This window comes from Balaenoptera acutorostrata, chromosome 10 (genome assembly GCF_949987535.1).
Source record: "Balaenoptera acutorostrata chromosome 10, mBalAcu1.1, whole genome shotgun sequence".
NCBI lineage: Eukaryota > Metazoa > Chordata > Mammalia > Artiodactyla > Balaenopteridae > Balaenoptera > Balaenoptera acutorostrata.
The window spans coordinates 4,123,216-4,144,052 of NC_080073.1; the positions used below are offsets into that span (position 1 = coordinate 4,123,216).

Genomic DNA, 20,837 nt, shown 5'->3' on the forward strand with positions numbered 1-20,837 from the left:
AGGACAGGGACCATATCTGCTTTATTCACCGGTGTTTTACCCACTGCCTAGCTCTGTGCCAGGCATAAAGCAGGCAATCAATAAATACTTATTGAATGAATGTATTATTTAATCAATTAATGACAATGCCTACATAATAGTCATAGTTATATAGATATGAGAGTATCACACCTGCACCTGAATAAGCTTTCTACATATTGATCCTCACAGCATCTGCCAAGAAAATGAGACTAGGAATCATTATTCCAGAGTAGCCTAGGTGGAAACTGATACCCTGAGCTGTGTCTTGTCCATGATCTGGCTGGCGGCAGGGCTCGGGCGAGGGGCTAGAATGCACATCCCAGACTCTGTCTGCCACGTCATTGCATCCCTTCTTCAGGCCCAGAGGACACGACCACCTTGAGGACTGACGCTGCTGCGCAACCAGGCCAGTCCAGACTGCCAGACTGATCACATTGAACATCTCTTGCCCTCATAGTAATTATTTGTACCTTCCTTCAGCATCCCAGCCTACCTCGTGTCTAAGGGAGACAAGTCTGTCTTGAACAGCACATGTAAAGGTACTGAGGCAGCAAAGAGCTTGGAATGTTCAAGGAACTAGTAGGAGAACAGACTGGCTGGAGTGAGGGCAGGAAGGAGGTCCGTGCCTCGTCCTATTCACTTCTGGGTCCTCATGGAAGCACAGAGCACTCATTAATGGCTCATGGCATTAGTAGGGCGCCTGGCCTGTTTGCTTGTTGGACAGGGAGCTCTAACCCTCTCTCTCCTCTGCTCTGACCCCAGCGCCTACACAGAGCCCTATAAGGTCTGTCCCATCTCGGCGGTGGCCCCCAAGGAGGACCTCACGTCGGATGAAGAGCGGGGAAGCTCGGAGGAGGAGGACAGTGCTTCAGGAGACCCCAGCCTCACCCACAAGGTAGGGCTCCCCACCCCAGGCAGGGTGCCGGCGGGATGTGGGCGTCAGAGGTGTGAAGGCGGAGAGAGGGTCCACTCCTGCCCTTCTCCGTGCGGAGGGAGCTGTTTTGAAACAGCTGGATGCAGAGGCTGAGTCACAGGGCGGCTGGGGCTGCGGCCTGAAGACACATGGCAGACACGGGGGCGCTGATGCTGCAGGGGTGACTGCTGACATCCTCCTGGGTCCCAGGAAGCCTGGGGATGAAGTGGAATAGAGCCGCCTGATTTGAATCCAGGCAGGGCTGGATTCCAATGACCTTGGTCCCCTGGGCAGCCTCACTTACCTCATCTGTGAAGTGGGAATCGTGAGGGTAAGATGAGGTAAGGGTTATGAGCAAGTTTCGTGAAGTGAAAACTTCAGAATGAGAGCTGGTGTCCCCGTTGCCTGCAGTACTGCTGAGGGGGGCAGGGCTGAGAGAAGGGCTGTCACTTCTCTGGAGGCGGATGGCGAGTTGGGGCCCAAGTCACAGCGGAGGCCCAGACCTTCGCACTGGGCGTCGGGCATAGGGTGTGGGGTGGTTACCTCTGCTCGGCCGATCTCGTCCTTCCATGCCCCTTCCAGAAGGCACGGGCTGTCTCCCGTGTTTCCCGTTTGCAGAAACTGTCAGAGCGGAAGAACTTGCCCAGGGCGACATGGCTGTTACTGTTGTCACCCAGGAGACATCACAAGGTGCTGGGGGCCAGGAATTTAGACCAGGGGGACACCCCAGCTGCACGGAAGGTTGAGACCAGCCTGAAGTTCTCCCCCTCCCCCATCTTACGGGCCCGCCCCCATCTGCCATCTGCCAAGGAGGAGCCGGGGCGGCAGAGGAAGTGCCCTCGGGCCCCTGTTCCTGTCTGTCTCCCACTCTGGGCATCTTCCCCTCCCAGCCTAGGTGAGGCAGGCCCCTCTGATTACAGACTCTTCCTGTGGGAGCACTTGGTACAGGTGCCTGGCCCCTACCAAGCATTTTATAAATGGGCGTGTCTTTGATTTTGTTTCATACACTCGATTTCTTTTAAAAATTCACTCTCCTGTCTGCCCATGTGCCCAGTGCTGTGGGAGCGGTGAAGGCGGCTTTCCCACCGGCTCGTCCGCACCCCCTTCCCCTTCCCTCTCTAGACAGCGAGCTGTCTGCTGGGCGCTCCGAGCTTCCTCGTCTGCTCTTTCACTCCTTACAACCACTTTGAAGCGGGTACCGTTGTCTTGTTTTGCAGTCGAGGACACAGAGGTTCAGAGAGGTTAAGTAACTTGCCCAAGGCCACACTGCTAGTGGTTGAAGGGGTTGGACTTGAAAACAGGTCTGACTCCAAACCCAGTCTTGTTTGTTTGTTTTTCCGCTGCAATCCCAGTGGCCTCCTCTTATCTCTCCACTTCTTCCCCTCACCCAAGAAGAGGCTATTGGCTCCTGGAGTGGGGAGAGGGTGACAAGGGAGGCAAGCTTTGAGTGAGTGGTGCCCATTTAGAGATGATTTTGGCTTTTCTGGGCATCCCTGGGGTCATGGAGTCTGGGAGCAGAAAGACATAGCTGTCATCGGGGATTTGGTCCTTTCTCTGAAGCTGGGAGCTGGGGCTGGATCCCAGGCCCAGAAGAGTTGAAGGGCTGAGAGGGCAGTGGGGCCCACGTGCAACTTTCTGTACCTCGTGATGATTTCCCACCAGTCACTGAGTTCTCTGTTAAACCTTCCTCTGGGACCACCTGCATCTCCCCCTCCAGCTGTGTTACCACTGGCTGGTCACTTCCCATCCTGAGAAGGACGGTCCTGTCATCCTGAGAGCACAGAGGGAGAAGTGTGGGTCCAGACTCCCCACGGCAGGTCCGTCCACTCGGGAGCCCAGCCTCTTCAGCTGCCGAGCGGACTGACTGCCACCCCCCACCCCCCGCCATGCTCTCTTCCTCCTTATGAGGCCTTCATGATGTAGCAGAGGTAAAATGGCCTTTAGAAATCAGGTTCTCATTGCCCGAGGTGTGCTCTGCTAGATGATCCTCATAACATATGAAATCATCACGGGTGAGGTTTAAGTGCCCTGGGACACTCATTCCTGGTCCTTGTGCCCTTATGGAGGTAACCGGTATGCAGTTTGGTGTGTATCCTTCCAGAACTTTTTCCCTGTATTCACCTACATACATCATCATTATGCGTGGGAAATGGATGGTATTGTTTGTGGAGTTGTGATTTTTTTTTCCCCGTAAACCACATCAAACTATAAGAAACGGGGGTGGAGGGGTAACTTGGTTGGGTTCATTTACTAGTACCTTAGAGATCTTCCCACATTGGTACAGGGAGCTCTAACTTAATTTTTTCCTGCCGTATAGTATTCCAGTGTCTGGATGTGCTGTCATTTATTTTGCCCTCCCCCTGCTGAGGGACATTTACAATGTCTCTTTTTTTTTGCTCAGTGGACAGCACTGCAGGGCACCTGTTCATACCCCTCCTTACACACACGTTTTTGCGGAGGGTGGATCCCAGGAGGGGGTGGATCCGAGAGCACTTGCAGTTTCACTCAGTCTTCATACCTGCTGCTAAATCCCCTGCCCCAGTCTGTTACAGACACTCCCTGGCAGCCCTCAGGGTGGAAGGGCTCCCAGATCACTGGGAGCTTTCCAGACTGAGCAATCTTTCCTGGCTCCTTTTTGCTGCAGACGGTTTGGTGGGGCAGGGGTGGGGTGGAGGAGCATTTACTCCTTATTCTTTTGTCTTCAATTCTCTCTGAAAATTCTGTTTCTCTAAAAGGCAGACCTCGCCTCCGTCTTGTCCTGGGGGAAGTGGGACCCAGATTACCATCTCCAACCGTCTCAAAGGGGCAGACCTGGACCAAGTGTGCGTGATCATAGAATTGCCTCCCCGGGGCCTTGGGAGGCGTGTTTGGGGGTGTGGTGGTGAGCCCCACCCTTCTTACAGTGTGATATGGTTTATGTAACAATAAATAAAAAGTGGTGAGCCCCACCCTTCCCAGATGTTTTGGGGTGACCGAGTCAGGAGGGGAGAGGATTTTGGAGCAGGACAGGATACTGAGCCCAGCTGGTCCACCCACCTGTCTGACCTCTCTCTCTCCCACTCACAGATGTACAAAGGGTGTGGGTTGAAGGAAAGAGGGGGCAAAAAAGAATCAAGAGGGACCTAAAAATAGATCTAGCAATGAAAGGAGACATTCAAAGGCGGGCTGTCGAGTTGCCCCTCCCCGACAATGCGCCTGGTTTTCAGGCTAATGGGGACTTTTCAGGCGAGATACCAGCTCCCCTGAGACCAGCCCAGGAGTTGGCGGCCCCTCCCGGCTACCTCCTCCCTGGCCGGGCTCCCGCTGTCACCATGGACGTTGTTTCCTGGCCGGGTCCACCCCTGAGCCCAGCCCTGTCCCCTGGAGCAGACCCATCCTGCCTTCACGCCCTCCCTGGTCCCCGCCCACTCAGGACGTCCCCTCCCTGGCTGCACCCACGGTCCCAGCGGCCTGGCCCGGGCCTCCTTGCTGACCTCGTGCCCCTAGCCTTGCACCTGTGGCCTTGCCTGACCATCTCCGGGGTTAAAGGATCTGTGTGGGGAATTCCCTGGCGGTCCACTGGTTAGGACTCTGTGCTTTCACTGCCAAGGGTGAAGGTTCGGTCCCTGGTCAGGGAACTAAGATTCCACAAGCTGCGTGGCGCAGCCAAAAACCAAACCAAACCAAAAAAAAGGATCCACTTGAACCCTGGTCATTTCCACTGGGCGAGTCCCCAGCCTGTGTTAAATGTCACACTGCACCTTCTCCATGCTGGAGACCCTGAACCCCCGTTCCGGCTGCGCGTTGGCTCCACTGCAGACACGCACTCCTCCGGGCCTCGGGGAGGCCATTCCAAACCTGCTGCAGCTTCCTCTCCTGCAGCCTGTTCTCCTTCCCAGAAAACACTCTCCTGTCGATGTGAACTCCCTCCCATCTGCACCTCTTCTCTCTGTGTCCTCACCCAGTTTCACCCGTTCCTCCTCTTCTTCAACAGAATTTTATTTATTTACTGAGTACTTACTGAGCACCTACTATGTGCCAGGCACCCTTCTAAGGGCTGAAGATACAGCAGCCACAAGTCAGACCAGGTGTCTTCTGGCTCTGCTAGAGTCTACATTCTAGAAGGGGATGAACAATCATCCAGAAAACTCCCAAGGTGGGTTTAGGTGGTGAAAGTGCTATAAACAACGAACAAACAAAACAAACCACTGTGGCGGAGGACAGAGCACTGGGGGTGAGGAGAGGGAGGAAACTTAGACAGGGAGGCTGGAGAAGGCTGTTGGTTTTTTTTTTTAATTAATTTTATTTATTTATTTATTTATTTTTGGCTGTGTTGGGTCTTCGTTTCTGTGTGAGGGCTTTCTCTAGTTGCAGCAAGCGGGGGCCACTCTTCATCACAGTGCGCGGGCCTCTCACTGTCACGGCCTCTCTTGTTGCAGAGCACAGGCTCCAGATGCGCAGGCTTAGTAGTTGTGGCTCACAGGCCTAGTTGCTCTGCGGCATGTGGGATCTTCCCAGACCAGGGCTCGAACCCACGTCCCCCGCATTGGCAGGCAGACTCTCAACCACTGCGCCACCAGGGAAGCCCTTTTTTTTCCATTTTTAAAAATTTCGTGAATATACACGTAACATAAAATCTTCCATCTTGACCATTTTTAAGTATACAGTTCAGTGGCCTTAAGAACATTCACGTTGGGACTTCCCTGGTAGCGCAATGGTTAAGAATCTGCCTGCCAATGCAGGGGACGTGGGTTCGATCCCTGGTCCAGGAAGATCTCACATGCCATGGAGCAACTAAGCCCATGTCCCACAACTACTGAGCCCGCGTGCCACAACTGCTGAAGCCCTTCCGCCTAGAGCCCCTGCTCCACAACAAGAGAAGCCACCGCAATGAGAAACCCGCGCACCACAAAGAAGAGTAGCCCCCGCTTGCCGCAATTAGAGAAAGCCTGTGTGCAGCAACGAAGACCCAACAGATCCAAATAAATAAATAAATAAATTGAAAAAAAAACAGAGAACAGTAAACTTACATTAAAAAAAAGAAAAACAAAACATTCACCTTATTGTGCAACCATCCTCACCACCCATCTCCAGAACCTTTTCATCTTCCCAAACTGAAGCTCAGTATCCCTTAGACAGTAGCTCCCCACTGCAGTCCTCCCGGCACCCACCGTTCTGCTCTCTGCTTCTGTGATTTTGACTACTCTCACATGCGTGGAATCATACAGTATTTGTCTTTTTGTGTCTGGCTTATTTCACTTAGCAGAACGTCCTCAAGGTTCATCCATGTTGTCCCAGGTGTCAGGATTTCCTTCCTTTTTAAAGCTGAATAATATTCCATTATGTGTGCGTATCACATTTTTTTTTTTACATATACAGTTTTATTCCCAGTCTCTACCCTTTCCCAAATGATGTTAGTTTTGTATCCACCAGGATTCTTTTTTTTTTTTAATTATCATTTATTTATTTATTTATTTTTGGCTGTGTTGGGTCTTCGTTTCTGTGCGAGGGCTCTCTCCAGTGTGGCAAGCGGGGGCCACTCTTCATCGCGGTGCGCGGGCCTCTCACCATCGTGGCCTCTCTTGTTGAGGAGCACAGGCTCCAGACGCGCAGGCTCAGTAATTGTGGCTCACGGGCCCAGTTACTCCGCGGCATGTGGGATCCTCCCAGACCAGGGCTCGAACCCGTGTCCCCCGCATCGGCAGGCAGATTCTCAACCACTGCGCCACCAAGGAAGCCCCGTATCACATGTTGTTTTTCAGTTCATCCATCGATGGATGCTTGGGTTGCCTCCACTTTTCCACTATTATGAATCAGGCTGCTGTGAACATGCGTGTACAGATATCTCTTTAAGACATTGCTTTCAATTCTTTTGTATATGTACCCAGTAGTAGAATTGCTAGATCACATAGTCATTCTATTTTTAATTTGGGGGGGAACTGCCATACCATTTTACAGCTGCCCCATTTGACTTTCCCTCCAGAGATGCAGGCGGGTTCCAGTTTCCCAGAGAAGGCCTTTGTGATGAGGAGGCACCCTTCGAGCAGGGAGCTGAACGTTGTGAGGGAGGAGGAAACGGGAAGGTCTAGGGACAGAGCATTCCGGGCCGGGGGCAACAGCGCAAAGGCGGGGCGGGAGGTGGGAATGAGCCGAGGTCAGCGTGGGGGGAGCAGAGAAGAAGGGGGTGGGCTGGACGGGTTCTGCAGGAATTGGCTCCGCCCACAGGCATGCTCCTGCCTGCTCTCCTGCCCCCCTTGCTGCAGTCATTCGCCCTGCACACTGTCCACCTCAGATCCCAAGCCTCCGCTCTGGTGGTCTCCCCACCCTAGGAGCTGCCTCGGCTTCTCTGGCTCCGTTCTCTCCTTGTCCTCTCCCTACTGCCCTGACCATCCTCTCTGCCCACGCCTCCACGTGAGGCGTTGACGTCCTGGGGCCTGGGTTTCTCCAGCCCCGCTGTCCTCCTGTGTCCTCTGCTCAGGCAGCCCCTTCCGGGCCAGCGGCCAGCCCTCCTCAAGTGTGTTCCTGGAGCCGACCTTCTGCCCCACCCCTCCCTGCAACCCCGCACTCCATCTGCCAGCTGCTTTTTGGGGCCCTTCTTGGAAGCCCTGCAGACACCTCAAACTGGACACATCCCAAGCTGAACTCGCCATTTTCCCATGCCGCCCGCCACCCGCCTGCTTCTCCACTTGAGTTTGCTATTCTGGCGGTTGGCACCAGATTTGAAAGATTTTAAATCCCTGGCATTTCATCTTCTGTTGCCATGTCTTAATTATGGATCAAATGAAATTCAGCCTCGAAGGCTACAGAACGAGTCAGTCTGTTCTGTAAACCCACCCCAGGGCCTTTGCACTTGCACTTGCTTCCAGTCTAGTACTCTTCCTGCCCTTTGCACTGCTGGCTGCAGGTCTCAGATGAGATGTCACCTCCTCAGAGAGGCCTCCCCTGCTCACCCTGCTCATTCCTGTCATTTCCTTCCTCATGCTTATCTCAAGCTGTGATTATGTTCTTTATTTTTCTGCTTACTTGCATATTGTTTGCCTTCCCCTCTCAAAGTAGCTCCAGGAAGTCAGAGACCATGATTGTCCTATTCACAGTTACGTCCCTGCTGCCTGGCACATAAAATAGTATTGAGTAAATATCCTCCAAAAACCGAATAAGTAAGTGAATGCATTAGACTCAGTTCCTGCGTTTAAGTGAGGAAAACAAACTTCGATGAATGACAGTTTAATAAACAAAAACACTGGTTTGGTCCTGTACAATTTACAGTGCACAGCGAGGGACGGAGTCGGGAGCCAAGCCTGCCTCTCACCGGCCCCACAGCAACCGTGCAGAGGGCACAGCAATTCAGCAGAGTGACGCAGAGACATTTTCAGGCAGTGCTGAGCGGAGGAGGAGGAGGGTGCAGACTCTCAGAACCCGAAGCGGAAGGGAGAGAACAGGAGCTCAGAGGTCCGGGAGGCATCCTGGGTACCCGCCTGTCTCACACCCCTTTTTCAGGGCCCTGGAGGGCTTGCAGGCTGTCAGGAGCCAAGAAGCTGGGGATGGGGGGCCGTTGGGATCCTCTGGTCCCGTGAGAGCTTATTCTGTGGCTGCTTTTCCTCTCTGCCAAGTCTCAGACGTGCCCCTTTGACCAGTTTAGAATTCGGGCCACAGGGTCACACTCGCCCTAACTTTCTCCTTCCCAACTTCGTGACAGTCGCACTCTGTGCCTGGTCTACAGCCCTGCTGCTCAGAGTTGGACATGTGGACCAGCAACACCCCAGGCCCCCCTACATTTGTCCAATCGGGATCTGCATGTTTACAGGATCTCCCCCCCCGGTGGCTCGTGTGCCCACTCAGATTTGAACTCTGGTCTGTATGTCAGCCGTCCAGTCTGTATGTCAGCTGTCCAGTCTGTATGGAGCACCACAGCGCCCCCAGCTCTCCGAGGTGCGGGAAGAGAAGCTGGTGGGGTGCCTGACCGTGGGGACTTACAGTCAGGCTGGAGAATGAGAAAGCTCCTTATGTGATAATCTCTAAACTTTACATTTTATACACTTTTATGAGGGTTACGTCTCACAGTTTTTTACAAGACAAAGGCTGCTCGTGAGATGGAACAATTATGGGGCAGCCGTGGCGGCCTCAGCTTTGCGAGCTAAACCCTGAGCAGTGTGACTGTCCCAAGTCTTAAAAGTCAGGACAATCAGGGAGGTTTCCAGGAGGAGGTGAGGCATAAGTGCTCTGTGAAGGAGAGTGGGATGTGGCTAAGTAGAAAGGAGACAGAGGGTACATAGGAGGCCAAGGCAGACAGCACGAAGGCATGGAGGCCAGTCACTGAGTGGCTTCTTGACTTGTGGCTGGTCCTTCCCCAAACCGGAGTGAGATGCTGAGGGCAGGAAGGCTGCGTCTCGTACGAGCCGTGTGCCGGCCTTTCCAGTGAGAGCTGGCCCGGCCACAGTTACCACCACGCTCTTAGGCTCCCAGGAGGTGAGAGAGCTGACAGAGGCATTTAGAGGTCACTTCGTTTTATTTTTTTTATTGTGGTAAGAACACTTAACATGAAATCTACCCTCTCAATGTCCATCGAGGGATGGATGGATAAACAAAGTGTGGTCTCCACATACAATGGAATGTTATTCAGCCTTTAAAAGGAAGGAAATCCTGTCACGTGGTACAACATGGACAAACCTGGAGGACATGGTGCTCAGTGAAGCAAGGGAGTCACAGAAGGACAAATACTGCGTGATGCCGCTTACAGGCGAGATCTAAGACAGTCAGAGTCATAGGAGCAGGGAGTAGCATGGTGGTTGCCAGGGGCCGGGGGCAGAGGGAATTGGGTGTGGAGTCTGTGATGCACGAGATCCCTTCATCTCACGGGAGGGAAGACTGCAGCTCCTGGAGAGGCCGCTGCTCGCTCGTGGCTGTTTGGCACGTTGGCGGCAGAGTCAGGAGTAGGCGCCAGGTCTCCTGATGCCTCATTCGGGGTGTTCCAAGATAGCGTGCTGTCCTCTATTACAAACTGCATCCGGAACCAAAGATTCTTTGCAACTGAAAGTTTTCTAGAGTATCTGGGCCAAACCCAGACTCACACCAGCCTGTGCTCAGGAACTAGAATAAGGCTGGGTGTCAGCAGGAAGCGAAGCCTACCACTTGGTCCTGGCGGAGGAGGGGGGGAGGGGCTGTGTTTGGTCCCTCCTTCTTACCCCCTTGTCCTGCAGGTGTTGCCTCTCCTTTGCCCTCCTCATCCCTCCTCTGCCACCTGTGGGAACACAGGCGACAGCTGGGATGAAAGATGAGCCGTCTCTCCCTGAGCGCCTGTCTGAATTTTCCAGCGGCCGCTGAAGGCCGTGCTGGGAGCCCCGGTCTGCATTCCAAGGGGGAGGTGGCCGCTGTCCGTGCGGGTGGTGCCCCAAGGGGCGTCGGAGACAAGCGTTCTCCTGGGGTCCCTGCTGCCTCGTGAGTCTGGCTCCCTGAGCACGTTCCCTGCTCCAGCTGTGGCCTCGGGAGACCCCAGCAAGGCCCCTCGCTGGGACCCTCAAAGTAGCGAGGACTCATTAGGAATATTTCCCCAGGGCTTGAGACAGCCCTGGACGGCAGCCCTTTCCCTCTTTGCGGATGTGCCCCCCTGCCCCGCCCGCGGGATGTGCGGCTGGCAGACGTGGAGCATCGGGGGCCTGCCTTGGCGCTCTGCCTCACTGGGGTTAAGCGTGTGACCTAGAGACACTTATTCGATCACAGGGAAGTTCTGGACACAGGCACCTGTGTGAGCCAAAAAGCCCTGAGGAATGAAGGTACGGTGCCTGGAAAGGGTCTTTAGGCGGAGTCACAGGTGCAGGGTAGGACTTACTTGTGCCTCAGTTTCCCCATCTGTGAAATGGAGGTAATAATAATAGTTCCTCATAGTTTTTTTGGGAAGATTCAGTGAGGTAATTCGTGTAAAAAGCTCAGAGCCATATTTAGCACATACTAAGTGGTCAAGAAACTCTAGCTGTTAAATTATTAAGTAGGTATTGTTATTATCCCTCTTTTACCGATGGGGCTCAGAGAAGAGAAATAAATTGTCCAAGACCATAGGTTTAGGAAGGGCTGGAGCCCAGGACTTGAACCCAGGTCTTCTGACCCCAGAGCGCAGGTCTCAGCATCAAGCTGGACGACAAGTTCTTTCTGTAAGTCCTGGGGAGCCACTTGGGAGTGCAAGTGACAGCAGAAGGCAGTCCCCACAACCTTGTGTGGATTGGAGTAGGTCCAAGGCTGCAGCTCTCGTGAGCTAAGAGGGGAGTTCAGCTGAGGGTGGAGGGGCGCTCAGGAGCTTAGGTCCCCACCACCTCAGAGCAGGGCAGTTCTGAGTGGGGACAAGGCCCAGGTGGGTGGAACAGACATAGAAGTAGGTGAAAGTCGTCTGAGAAGGAAGGGAGTCTCAAGGAGGTGAGAGGCTGAGGGTTACGGCGTGGAGGGTGGAGTTCCCAGGTGACCACAGGCCGGGGTACAGGTGTGAACTAGGGAGGGGACACTGAGCCAGGCACCAAGACGTCAGGACATGGGGCTTGGCCCGGAGCTGGCAGAGACGAGGGTAAAAGGAAAGAGGCAGCTGTTGAAAGGCAGAGCAGGTATCAACCCAGGGGGCCTGCAAGCAGGGAGAGAGGTGACAAAACAGGAGCTTTGGAGGTGGTTTCTTCCTCTTCTGCAGGACAGGACGCTGTGGAGAGATGGTGTGGCCCCCGGGGAATACGTAGGGCCATGCTGAGGGCCAGGCCATACAGCCTGGGGCTCATTTACCCTCCTTTCACAATAACAGTAACGGTGATTGTTGTTCTAATACAGTGGCAGTGATGCCTCCTCTTTAGATCTTCACTGAGAATGAAGAGCTTTTCGGTCCACAGTCCTACACGATCAGTGTGACAGCCTCTAAAACAGTGGTTCTCAAAACCTTTTGGTCTGAGACCCCTCTGTCCTCATAAAAATGGTTGAAGACCCCTAAGAGTTTTTATTTCTATAAGTTATATCTATCCATAGTTACCACATGAGAAAGTAACGCTGAGAAAAACTTAAAACATCTGTCTTTTAATTCATTTAAAAATAACAACAATAGACCATTATATGTTAACATAGATAGCACTTATTATGAAAAATAGTTGTTTTGCAAAATATTTAGCGAGAAGAGTGACCAGGTTTTACATTTTTGCAAACATTGTTAACGTCCGGCTTCATAGGAGACGCCTGGATTCTCCTCGGGTTCCGTCTGTTGAAAATGCTGTTTTGGTCAAGTTTAGTGGAAATCCAGGCTCACACAGATAACGTAGTTGGGAAGGAGAGGCAGAACCCTGGGGCTTCTCAGACCAGACTTGGGGAACCGCTGTTCTAGAAGGGGCCTAGGAACCCCTGTCTTATAGCTGGAGAAACTAAGTCCCAGGCAGAGGACCAAGACTCCCAACTCTTTCTGGGTCTGTTTAGCCAGGAGGGTCCCTAAAGGAGGACTGTTCCTCCCGCCCTGCGCTGGTCCCAGAATAGCCAGCACTGAGCCGGCAGGTTTGCCTGGGGCCTGGGGAGGAAGTGCGGCTGGGCGGCCCAGGGGAACAGGGGAGATAAGCCGCTTGGACCTCGGGCAGAAGGGCGGCTACCTGATGTAACCCTCACAGCGCCAGCCTGAGAAACTCGATAGCACGGGCCCAGCCCCCACGCGCCGGGGAGGAACCCTGTTCCCAGAAGTCTGTCCCTGGACACTGCCGTCAACCGCGGAGTTCATTTCCTGGTTAAACAAACATCTATATTAAATGGCCCGGCTGGGCAACGCCCAGGAGCAGCTTCTGAGGCGAGCCCCAGGCACATGGCCCGCCAGGCCTTCTTCTCTGGCTGGCAAAGACACATCCATCATCAGCAGAGTCACTAAAGCAGGACGGCCTGTGCATCCCACCCAGAGTCTGCCCGTCTGGCTGGAGGGCCTGGGAGGGACGTGCAGAGTGGCCCGTGCCCAGAAGTCCCTCCCGACAGCTTCAAGATTGTGACAGGGTAATGAGGGCAACTCCAGAAGTTCGGAGGGGTGGGGCGGGGACACTCCATCCATCGTCTCATCATCTGGTCCTTGCAGTGGGGGAACACTGACCCCATCTTCCTGATGAGAAGACTGGCGTCGGAGGAGGGCTTGCACTCGGTCACATAGGTGCTCGTGGCCTGGCTGGGGTGTGGATCCGGGCGTCCTCGCTTCCGGCCCTGCTCCCGTTGCTGTGTGCCGTGGTGGGTGCTGCTCTGCGGGCCGGGCATCAGAAAGGGCTGTGGCAGGAGGACTAGCCCGGGCGCCCTGGAGTGCTGGACTCTGCTGCCGCCTTCACAGTGCAGGTAAAGGGTAGGTGTCTCCCAGCTTGAAAGCCCACCTCCTCCAATGAGCAGAGACATGATTTACTGAGCACTTGCCAAGTGCCAGGCACGCTGCCAAGTGCTTCAAGGTTGGAGCTGACTACCTGGCTTTGAATCTTGACTCTGCCACTTACTAGCAGTGACTCTGGGCAAAGGGTAGGACTTACTTGTTCCTTAGTTTCCTCGTCTGTAAAATGGAGATCATAATAATAGCATCTACCTCCTAGGTTGTTGGGAAGATTCAGTGAGATAATACATGTGAAAATCCTAGAGCCATACTTAGCACAAACTAAGTGTTCAGTAAATGCTAGCTCATATATTATTAGGTAGGTATTATTATTATTATCATCATCATCATCCATGTTTTACAGATGGAGCTCAGAAGAGAAATAACTTGTCCAAGGGCATAGGCGTAGGAAGGGGTGGAGCCCAGGACTTGAACCCAGGCCTTCCGACCCCAGAGCACAGGTCTCAGCATCAAGCTGGATGACAAACGAGAGTTAACTCACAGGCCCCTGGAAGATTGGACGTCATCTTGATTCTCGTCTTCATCTTATAGGACCGATCTCCTGACCCCTGTCCTTTCTCTACAAAGTAATTCTCTTTACGGGAGCTTGACCACAGGGTTTTCTTAACTGTTGAGGCCTGTCCTGGCAGAATACGTTTCCGTTGTGAGGGTTTTGTTTACGAAGGCTTTTTGCGTGTGGGACTCTGCAGGATCCCCTGCTTGGGAAGTGAGCTGCTCTTGCCTGCAGAGCCCCACGCTAGCCCCGTGGATGCACAAGGCAGACCGGGAATCATGATGCGGCGCCCGTGGAGGGCGGGAGGCCAGGTGAGGCTGGAGGCCTCTGCACACCTCACAAGTTTCCCTCCTGCTCTGTGGATGGTGTAACAGCATCACCCACCACAGAGGTGGCAGTGAGAGGCGGGAGGAAGACTGACCGTAGGCCCAAGTTCTGCTGAATTTGGGTGGCCTTGGAGAGACTGAAATCTCCAAAACACTGTGCTCTTAGCCAAGAAGCTATTAGGGACACACCAGCTAGGGAAGGGAACTCGTTTATTGAGCACCTACTATGTGCTGGGCACTGTATCTCAATTCTATCCATTTATTCAAACGTTGCTTGAACATCTCCCGGGTACAAGGGTAACATTAGGTAGTGTGACTGCTATAAAGAAAAGTACAGCAAGAAACAGGGTTCGAGCAGAGGTTCTCACCCGAGGTGAGCTCTTGCCCCCCAGGGGACATTTGGCAGTGTCTGGAGACACATTCAGTTGTCCCAACTTGGAGTGGGGCTACAGCTGTCATCCAGCGGGTAGAGGCCGTAGATGCTGTTAACAGTCCTGCAGCACGTGGGACAGCCCTTGCAGCGAAAGCTGTGTGGCCCAAAATGTCAGTAGTGCCAAGGCTGAGAACCCCAGAGTAAGACTGACTCTGGGAGTTCTCTGGGTCGGGTGGTCATGGATGGCCACATTGAGGATGTGACTTTTGAGCAGAGACCTGAAAAAGTCAGAAAGTAAGAATGAGAAGAAGATCTGGGCAAGAGCATCACAGGCAGAGGGAACAGCAAATGCAAAACCCGAGTTAAGAGTGCATCATCCCAAACACCAGTGTGTGAGACCGGGTTGGTCATTCTCCACGTATTTCAGGTGAAAAAGCTGAGGCTCAGAGGTCATGGTTTGCCAGCCGTGACACAATTACATGATGCTGGAGCCAGGATTGGTACTTAGGTGTGCTTGATTCCACGGTCCGTTTGCTTTCCTCTGCCTCAACTGCTGCTATCAGAGGAGTGGCTCAGCCTCTACTCTGCAGTTGAGGCCTTTCCCTACTTGACCCTGTAAATTATTTGTTCTTATTCCATCCCTGGGCACCTGGTTCTGTTCCTCAGGGTACAAAAAGCACAAGCATAATGATAGCTGTTAGTGTCTAGTGTTTACTGTGTGCCAGACACTGTTCGAAGTGTGAGATGCAGATATGGATACAGATACAGAGAGGTCTCTATCTGTATATATACACACACATTTAATCTTCACAATATGCATGTGTGTGAGATACCATTATACTGCTGTGCCCATTTTACAGATAAGGAAATGGAGGTACAGAAAGGTTAAATGACTTGTTTAACTAGTACAAGGCAGAAGCAGGATTTGAGCCCAGACTGCCTGGTTCCGGAGTCCGTGCTCTTAGCCGCAGCCCCGTGCAGCTGCTCCCTCGACAGGCAGTGCGTTTCTGGTCACTGGAGTAGATCATCGCATCTCAAGTTTAATAACACACAGGTTCAGCAGAGAACGGCCTTCAGAGGTCACTTTACTCACACATGGGAAGCTAAGGCCTGACCTCGGAAAGTGACTTCTGCAGGGTTGCACGGGAAGGTGGCAGGAGACCGGAAACCAGGAGCCATGCGTCCCGTCAGCGCCCTCTGCTCCGCGGCGGCCACCCCGCCCAGCCTCGCCTGCACGGGCCCAGTGTCTTTCCCCATCTGTTCTGTCACTGCCCCATAGTGTCTCTGCTCTTCCGGATCCACCGCAGTGTGTCTGATATCCGGCAGGTTTGGGGCCACAAGGGGTGCTCGTGGCAGAAGGCCCGGGCCTCTTCCTCGGCCCCCACCCATCCTTCCTGTTTATAGGCAAAATCTCAGTTACTGTCGAATCCCACAGGTGCGGAGGCTGGGGTTCAGATGGGTTAAATGGCTCACCTTCTGAGGTTAGCCAGGAGAGTCAGTGCTTCCCAAGTGGTATGAACATTCATTCATTCATTCATTCATTCTTTCAGTAACAAAAGAGGACCAACCCCAGGCTGGGCACTGTCTTGCAGAGGTGCACTTCCCAGGGGGAGTGCCTCCAGGGGGAGACGTAATTGGTACCCTGAGGGGGGCTGCCCAGAAAGGACACCTAATCCAGCCTGTTCGGGGAGGGGATCAGGAGTGCTCCTTGGAGGAAGTGATAGACACCATGGCTAAGTCTCCAAGGATAACTGGGTGGTGGCCAGGCAGAGAAAGGAAGAGTACATTGAGGTGACAGCATGTAAAAAAGCAAGAAGAGAGAGCTCGCTTGGCACAGAGAACCGCAGGTTGTTCAAAACCTGCCGGGCTGTGGGCAGAGTCTGCGTGGGTGTTAAGGCGGCTGCTTCCCGAGCACACAGGCTGCGGCAGGCACTGGGCTGAGCACTAGATGCTGTTAATGTCCACGTTGCAGATGAGGCAGCCGAGGTGCGGCGAGGCTGAAGATCACACAGGTAGTGAGAGCCGGGGTGCGCGGAGAAGCCTGTGGAGTTCACCTCCGGCAGCATGACGGTCCTTCTGTACGCCTGACTGACGCTTGTGGAGCTGGGATTCCCCTTCTGCTGCCCCCATGGGTACCGTCCCTCCTGATGGCTCTGTTTCCTCCCACAGGTGGATGGACAGTCCAGAGCCCACGTCATAGCACAGGAACTGCTGTCTTCAGAGAAAGCGTGAGTCCCCAAGCAGCTGCCTGTGGCCTTGAGCTTGTTAACAGAACATCACCCCTCCCCGGCTTCTACAGAATGAGAATTAATGCACACTCAAACCTCTTTCCCCCTGCAGATACGTGGAGATGTTCCAGCACTTACATCTGGTGAGTTAATCATTTTACTTGTCCAAAACTAATCGCCCTTTTACAAGGCTGTGATATAAGGGGCAGAAAAGCAATGAGGAGACAGAGGTGCTTTCCACAAGCAGAGGCACCTGTTCACCGAAGCTTTTCAGGGAAGTCTGTCTCCTGCTTCATGTGCTTCAGGGGGCGAAGAGCACATTCTTTCCATGGAACTACCCTCTGCCTGGGTGGAGGGTACATAGCGGACGTGCTGAGGTTTCTGGAAGGATGTTTGCGGTCTCCTCGACCCTCTCATTGAAGAAGACAGAAGGAGGATAGATGTAGTTCTGGGTCGTAGCTGTGTGTGCAAGTTCAGGTGTGTGGGGTGGGGGCATGCATGTACGTGTGTGTGTGTGTGTACAGGTGTGTGCGCTCATTGTATGTTTAGGTCTATGTGGAGAAGGTGATGTGTTTGCACAAGGACCAGGCAGCTGGGGTATCAAGAGGCTTTCTCAGTCACCCTGGTATTGGGACAGTAACACCTGAGCCAGTGGGGTCGGGGGAATCCTCTGGATTTTCAGAGGAAAAGAGGCCAGACTGGGGACTGCCTGGATTTCTGACACTGCCACCCTTCACAACCTGCCAGACTGCCTGGAAGGTCTCCCTGTGCAGTCAGTTCAATTCAGTTCAGCGAATGTTTTTTGGACACTTGCTGTGTGAAAGAGCTGGGGATGGAAAGTCGGATCAGACAGGTCCCTTCTGCAGGGGCAATCTGGCCAGCGAAGGAGACAGATTGGTGAATGAGTAATTATCCGGAGCAAAAGGGAGTGACTGACAACCTCAGGGAATCTAGGCAGGCTTCCCGGAGGGGGTGACTTTGGGGTTGAGTCATAAGGAAGGGCAAGGGAAGAGGGTGCAGCAAAGATGTGGGAAGTGAGGGCATCTGTCCCATAAAGGCCCTCGTGACCGCTCCCTGCTCGGCTGGGCTCTCTAAGCCATCTGCAGTCTCCTCGTAGGCTGGCACCTGATCCCGCGCTGCTTTGATTCGTCTTTGTGTCTTTCCAAGAATGTCAGAGCTGGGAATGTCCATCCTGAGCGTTTTGTCGGTGGTGATGCAGAGGCCAGTGCCCGCCGGTGACTGAGCCAGGAGGAAGCCCCAGGTCTCCTGACTCCTGATGCGCTGCCGTCCTGTGTTAGTCACGTGTCCCCTCCACCTTTGGAGCTCTTCGGGGCAGGGGCCTTCCTGCCCGCAGCAGAGCACCGGCACCAAGCCAGGTCTCTGGTCGAATCCTGCTGAGGTCCCTCTCGGTGACATCACCCTGGTGTCATGTTGCCATGTGAACAGAGGCACCCAGGTTCCCGGGAGAGCGGGGATAGAGCACTGCTCTGGCCCTGCACTCCCAGCCCCTCGTTTTTGCCCTTCAGGCTGAGAACTTTGTGTGGGTGATTAAACCCAAAAGCCCTCAGGTGTGAAGCGCAGCCGCCCCAGCATGGCAGGAAGCATCACTCTCCCTTTTGTAATGCTTCTTGCTTGCTTCTGAGCTGGCAGCTTGACAGAGGGGCTGCGCCTTTTTGTTTTATGACTTTGTTAAGAGGGTTCTAACTGGGAAACTTCCATCTCTGTTTGCACTGCTTCCTGCCAGTTGGAAAGATGCTGAAGCCGCTGGTAATCCATAATAATATCCTGAGGAGGGGAAAAAAAGAGCCCATTAAAAAAAAAAATCACAACTCAGAAGCTAGTTGTGGGAAATTGTGGCCTGGAGCTACATTGTGATGTTAGTGCTTATGGGGATAGAAGTGGCAGAAACGCCCCAATGTGACTCCAAGTCCTAGCCAGGGACACTAGTCCAAAGGAGACCACAGACTTTGGGGCGTTCTCCACCACTCCCCTCCCTGGGTCTGTGTCTGATTGCTAAGGTTGGCAGGTACTCTCAGAATTTCTCTGTGGAGATCCGCTGCTTTTGAAATCCCAAGGCTGCCTGGTGGTGGGAAGGGCCCAACTGTGCATTTCAAACCTCCCCAGCTAGAACAGTCCTCGACTCCATCGTGCTTTTGTTGAGAGGGGGACAGGGATGGCCTCTGGCCTTCTGTGTTAGGGATTCAACTTCGTGTTTGTCAAACGGTAGATAGCGCTACCTCAGGGATTAATAAAATTTCTGGTCTTCCAGAAGTGAATTCTTATGGTCAAGATCTTGTTTTTCTACAGCCTATTAACTAAGAATGGATTTTACATATTTTAAACACTTGTGAAAAAAAAAAGGCAAAGAAGAGTATATGACTGAGACCATATGTGGCTCACAAAGCCTGAAATATTTATCATGTCTTTAGAGGAAATTTTGCTGACTTCTGGTTTAAAGACTTGCTCTATCCTTCCATGCACCCAGTCATAAATGCATTCATCCACCTGCCCACCTGTGTGTATGATCAATCTCTCACCCACTCATCTAGCCAGGCTTTCACCCACTCATCTGTCCTTCCATCTGTCCATGCACCTAATGATATGTCCATCCACCCATCCATCCAGCCAGTCATTCATCAAACTCCCCGTCCACCCATTCATCCATTCACCCGTTCATCCATCCATCCATCCATCCATCTATCTATCTGACTTACCCGTTCCTTCTGGACAGAACATCACAGGATGTTTACAACACCATAGACACTGAGATAGGCCTTGGACCCCCAAAGAGGGAAAAGGCCCCCAACCTGCCCTTGAGTAGGTCTCCTTTTTCTGTTGAGGGAAAGGTTGGAGGTGGGGAGGAGAACTATATACGTGAACAGTTGTGCTACTCTGTGGTAAGTATAATTTGTGCAGAAGTCTGCACGAGCATGGGGGACAGAGAGGCTTATTCCCCTTTGGGGTATCCAGGAAAGCTGGCAGAAGAGGTGCCACTGACATGGACTTTGAGGGAGCCACCAGGCCAAGGTGGTGGAGGAGGGCAGGTCGTCAGCATAAGAACACTCACAGGCCTAAAGGAACGTGATATGTGTGGAGAACAGGGCACCATCGCACGTCGTAAGAACATGGATACGTTTGGAAAGGCAGGTTTCCAAGTGGGTCAAGTGATGGGTCCAAAACCAAGGTTAGGACCAAACTGAGATGTACCTGAAATGCCAAGCCAGAGGGCTCCTGCTTTTCCTTGCATATAATGGGTCATTGGAGATTTTAAACTGATGTGACCCCTAGACACCTTTAATTCTCTGTTTTCTCATCTAAAAAAAACCCTCTCCTAGTGTAACCGAAAGTGGGGTCTGGCTGCTCGCCACTCAAAAGCCAATAAAGAGACCACTTTGGTGGAAAGGAAAGTTTGCTTTATTTTGGATGCTGGCAACTGGAGTGGGGAGTGGCAGAGCGCGGACGCTTATCCAAAGGCCGACTCCCCACCACTGACAGTCGGGGGCAAGAGCTTTCATAGACAGAGGGAGGGGGCTACGTGCAGAAACAGCACAGTCAGCTCTGACGGTCATCTTGAAATTGGTCTTCAGTGGTCTGACCAGCAGCATCTTGATTGTATTAGGTACAGTTAATCTTCAGTTCCAGGTTCGGTTTGTTTCCATCTCTTTGAGGCCAGTTCTCGGAATTGTGGCAGCTTATGTCATGGCTACAGCCTGGTCATCATGTAGTTAACTTCTTCCACCTGGTGGGCGTTTCAGTATCTGTAAGACAGCTCACAGGATATGGCTCAGGATATTATCTATAGCCCTTAAGGAGGAACTAAAGGTCCTTGACTATGTTTAATGACTAAACTATTATTATTTGGTCTCCTTTGACTGTTTTCCTTTGTTTCTGCATTTTCTCATTTCTCTGATTAAACTTATTCTTTGGCCAAAATTTTTCCACAGACAAAAGGCAGGCTGAGAACATGGGGTAGGGGGTGGGCAAGGACCATAGGGTCCTGCTCCGTTTCACTATCAGTTGCAGAAAATTCCTACCATGGGTCCCTCCTTTGGGCCGAAGCATTGTAGGCCTGTGCATAAGCCAGTCTGCTGACTGGGAGAGGTGACTCTGGAAGCGGTCACCATCTGAGACCCCAGGAGGAGGTCC

The 20,837-nt window shown here is 52.9% G+C and overlaps 1 protein-coding gene across 1 annotated transcript in view; it reads left to right on the forward strand.

The window, feature by feature from the left end:
- The window catches only part of FGD5 (FYVE, RhoGEF and PH domain containing 5), a 116,283-nt gene that overhangs the window by 48,701 nt on the left and 46,745 nt on the right, over positions 1 to 20,837 (forward strand). The window contains exons 3-5 of the mRNA XM_007192631.2: positions 784 to 916; positions 16,633 to 16,691; positions 16,804 to 16,834. Of these exons, the coding sequence (XP_007192693.2) occupies positions 784 to 916; positions 16,633 to 16,691; positions 16,804 to 16,834 (223 nt within the window). The remainder of the gene's footprint in view (positions 1 to 783; positions 917 to 16,632; positions 16,692 to 16,803; positions 16,835 to 20,837) is intronic.